General features: G+C 58.3%; 1 protein-coding gene across 1 annotated transcript; it reads left to right on the plus strand.

Annotated features, from left to right (window-relative positions):
• Positions 1-693: 693 nt before the first annotated feature.
• LOC119404345 (uncharacterized) lies at positions 694-2,831 on the plus strand. Its single transcript, XM_049419356.1, has one exon. The coding sequence runs from the start codon at positions 723-725 to the stop codon at positions 2,829-2,831; it is 2,109 nt and encodes a 702-aa protein (XP_049275313.1). The 5' UTR covers positions 694-722.
• The last annotated feature ends 372 nt before the right edge of the window (positions 2,832-3,203 follow it).

Raw genomic sequence — 3,203 nt, forward strand, 5'->3', positions numbered from 1 at the left:
TAGTCGATGAAAAGCCGCCTTAAAAACAAGCTTTCTGCCCAGAAGAAATTTTCGAGCACACGCTATTATGTACATCGGAAAATTGAGGGATACAATCGATCTATTAAAATGCCATGTTCTACGGTATCATATGATTTAGCGATGTCTAAAATAACTAAAGCCGCATATTTGTTACGTAGGCGTGCTAATTGTATACGACTTTCTAAATCAAGTTTCGACCATAAGGTGAACTTTGTGAAGCTTACAAATGGAGTACATAATTAACCAGCTGCCAAGAAACCTCTCTGTTAAGCATATGTATATGTGAAAGGAATGTTTACCCAGTAGACACCTTAGCCCGGTAAACCGGATACGTGTCTGCCGAAAATGGAGGCTTAGTACGACCAGAGATGCTCCGAATGTTTGCACCGGCACTCGCCGTCTTGGCGGCGAGGAGAAACATAACGGAGAGGGGCTCTATTTGCCTTTCCTTTCCGCCTCCTAAAATCAGAGTGAGCCGTTGCCTCGGAGAAGCGACGAAGCGCGCGGCCCGAGAATTCCGCCGCGATTTCACGCATGGGAGAAGAGCGCGGCGAAGATGTGCAGCTCTCCGGAAGCAGAGCGGGCGCTCTACGTGACCCGCTTCGCGCTCCACTTCCTCGTCGCGGTCGTCGGCTGAGCCTGCCATCTGGGTCAGGAGCGGGCTGGCGGCCGTGTTGGGATGCGCCGCTTGTGCCACTAGCATGACGGTCACCGCCGCGTGTCTGCCGCTGCTGCTGGCGCTGGCCGCCGCTACAACACAGCCGCCGCCACCACTCCAGTTGCCCGATGTCAAGTTCAGCTGCCAAGGTCGAGAGACCGGTTACTATGCGGACGTTGAGCTGCGCTGCAGCGTCTTCCACTACTGCGGCGCGCAGGGTGACCGCTACTCCTTCGTGTGCCCGCCAAAGTCCACCTTCAACCAACGGCTTCTCATGTGCGACTACGAGGCTGGTGCACTGGAAATGTGCCCCCATTCGGAGAGTCTTTACAACATTAGCAAGACCACACCGCGACTGCGCAAGCCGGTGACCAGGCCGCCCAGAACGACGACGACTCCGCCGCCCAGCAGGACGCCATCGACCACTACCGCGGCTGTATTCGGCAAGCCGCGCAGCACCACTACCGCTCCGCCGACCGACGAAGAGGAGGAGTGGCTGGATGACGAAGGCAATGAGACGCAATGGCTCAGCAACGAGACACACTGGTCTCAGCCCATACAGCACCAGGAAGACGGCGGCTGGCAGCCCTCAGAACCGCTGTTCGATCGCGACGCGCTTTTCCATAACCTTCGCTCCCACGAGAGCGCAGTCACCTACGAGGAACCTCGCGGCGATGGTTCTGGAGCCAATTCATTTGTGGTGTATGACCCGAACGAGCTGGGCCGCCCGTTCTATTACCAGCCGGAGCCAGCCAACTACGAGCCGCCGAGGCCCCCATGGCAACCGATGGCCCAAGTGCTGCTGGGGCGACCAGCAGGTAATTACTACAAGACCCCCTCAGGATACTTCGAGTTCCGCCACAGGTCGTCGTCGAGCAGAAGGGCTCGCTCAACACGTGTAAAACGCCAGCTGCTGCTGTCGCGGCTTTTCAAGCGGCAGCCGCTGCGCCTTCCGCCTCCCAGGGAAGAAGAAAGTGGCTGGTTGCCCAGTATCCACTTCCCGCTCAGGGGATTCTTTCCACCCGATCCATCTTCGTGGCCTTCACTACAACTGCCACCAGCCAAAAGCCCAGCGCCCTTCCAGGCTGAACCCAGGCCCCACGGGCACGCGTTCAGCCGGCCCATGCCACGTCCGGATCATTTCCTCCAGCCGCGGGCACCATCGCCTCCATTCTCCCCTGAACTGCGACCATGGTCTCAGCTGGGCGTCTCGTATTTGTCGGACACAATGTTCGTGCCACCCCATGTGATACCAGGTCGGAGTACACCACCACATGTGATACCAGGTCGGAGCACGCCACCACATGTGATACCAGGTCGGAGCACGCCACCACACGTGATACCAGGTTGGAGCACGCCACCACATGTGATACCAGGTCGGAGCACGCCACCTATAGTGCCCCGACAGACGGCGTCACCTGTAATGGTGGCGGCACCCCGGCAGAAGGCCGCATCTCCACTGCTGCCACCACGTCAGACCGCGCCACCTCCCATGGTACCAATCAGACAAGCTGCCGCGCGGTTGCCCGTGAAGCGCCCGCCGCCAAGGAAAAAGAACAGTCGTAGACGCCGGCCCACGCCGCGCACCACAACAAGGTCACCGCCCGTTAAGGACAACCGCACGTTCAGTTGGTTCGGCGGGTGGACCACCAGTGCACCTCCTATGTCCGTGCCAGCGAAGCCTACGTTGGCCAGTCCCACACTGCCAAGACCTACGCAGATGTGGTCTCTGCCGAACAAGTCGTCTAACTCTTCCTCTAAATCGACTACTACAGCGACGCTGAAGCTCAGTGCAACAACGCCCTTCAGCTGGGAGCGGCTGCGCCCGACGACGTCCACCTCAACGCCTCGACCCGCTACCGTAGTGCGCGTCTTTAGCAACAAGATCGGTTCCTCAGTCATGGCGACAGCAGGTACACCGCGTACGACAACATCAACGACGCCATCTACCACAGCCGCAGACGTCAAGGAAAATGTTATTGGCAACGGCCGAGACCGGGGCTTTCCCTTCGAGTTTTTCACGGACGTTAACAAGCTGGTGGCGCGAACCACGCCGCAACCGCAGCCCGTGTACAAGCCACCCGCCAGCCGCGAACCCGTCACAGAAGTCGTAACAGCCATCTCCTTCAGTGAGTCCGCCCTGGCGGCGTGACGTGTGATCCGTAGGTACACAGTCGAGAGGTGCTCTTTTACGCCCAAGTCACTGCTAAGCAAATGGGCGGCAATAAGCACGACCAGGTTGACTGAACAAGCGGGTAAGGTAGCTACGTATGTGCCAGACAGCGAATGCTTCGCACAAATGCGTCGCTGGCCGAAGGTGCGACCGCCGAAGCGCATTCTAGACGTGGCATTCATGTCGAGAGGACCGGCGCCTGATGGAGGGACTCGACAACAACTTGAAGTATTCCACATCACCACGGGGCGAAAGGCGGACCATTGGGCATTCGCATCAGTGGCAAACAGTTGCAGGGACACTCAGGACGGCAGACGTCAGAATACAGCAGCCAATAAGAAAGAGGGCAAC

Source organism: Rhipicephalus sanguineus, chromosome 9, assembly GCF_013339695.2.
Source record: "Rhipicephalus sanguineus isolate Rsan-2018 chromosome 9, BIME_Rsan_1.4, whole genome shotgun sequence".
Taxonomy (NCBI): Eukaryota; Metazoa; Arthropoda; class Arachnida; order Ixodida; family Ixodidae; genus Rhipicephalus; species Rhipicephalus sanguineus.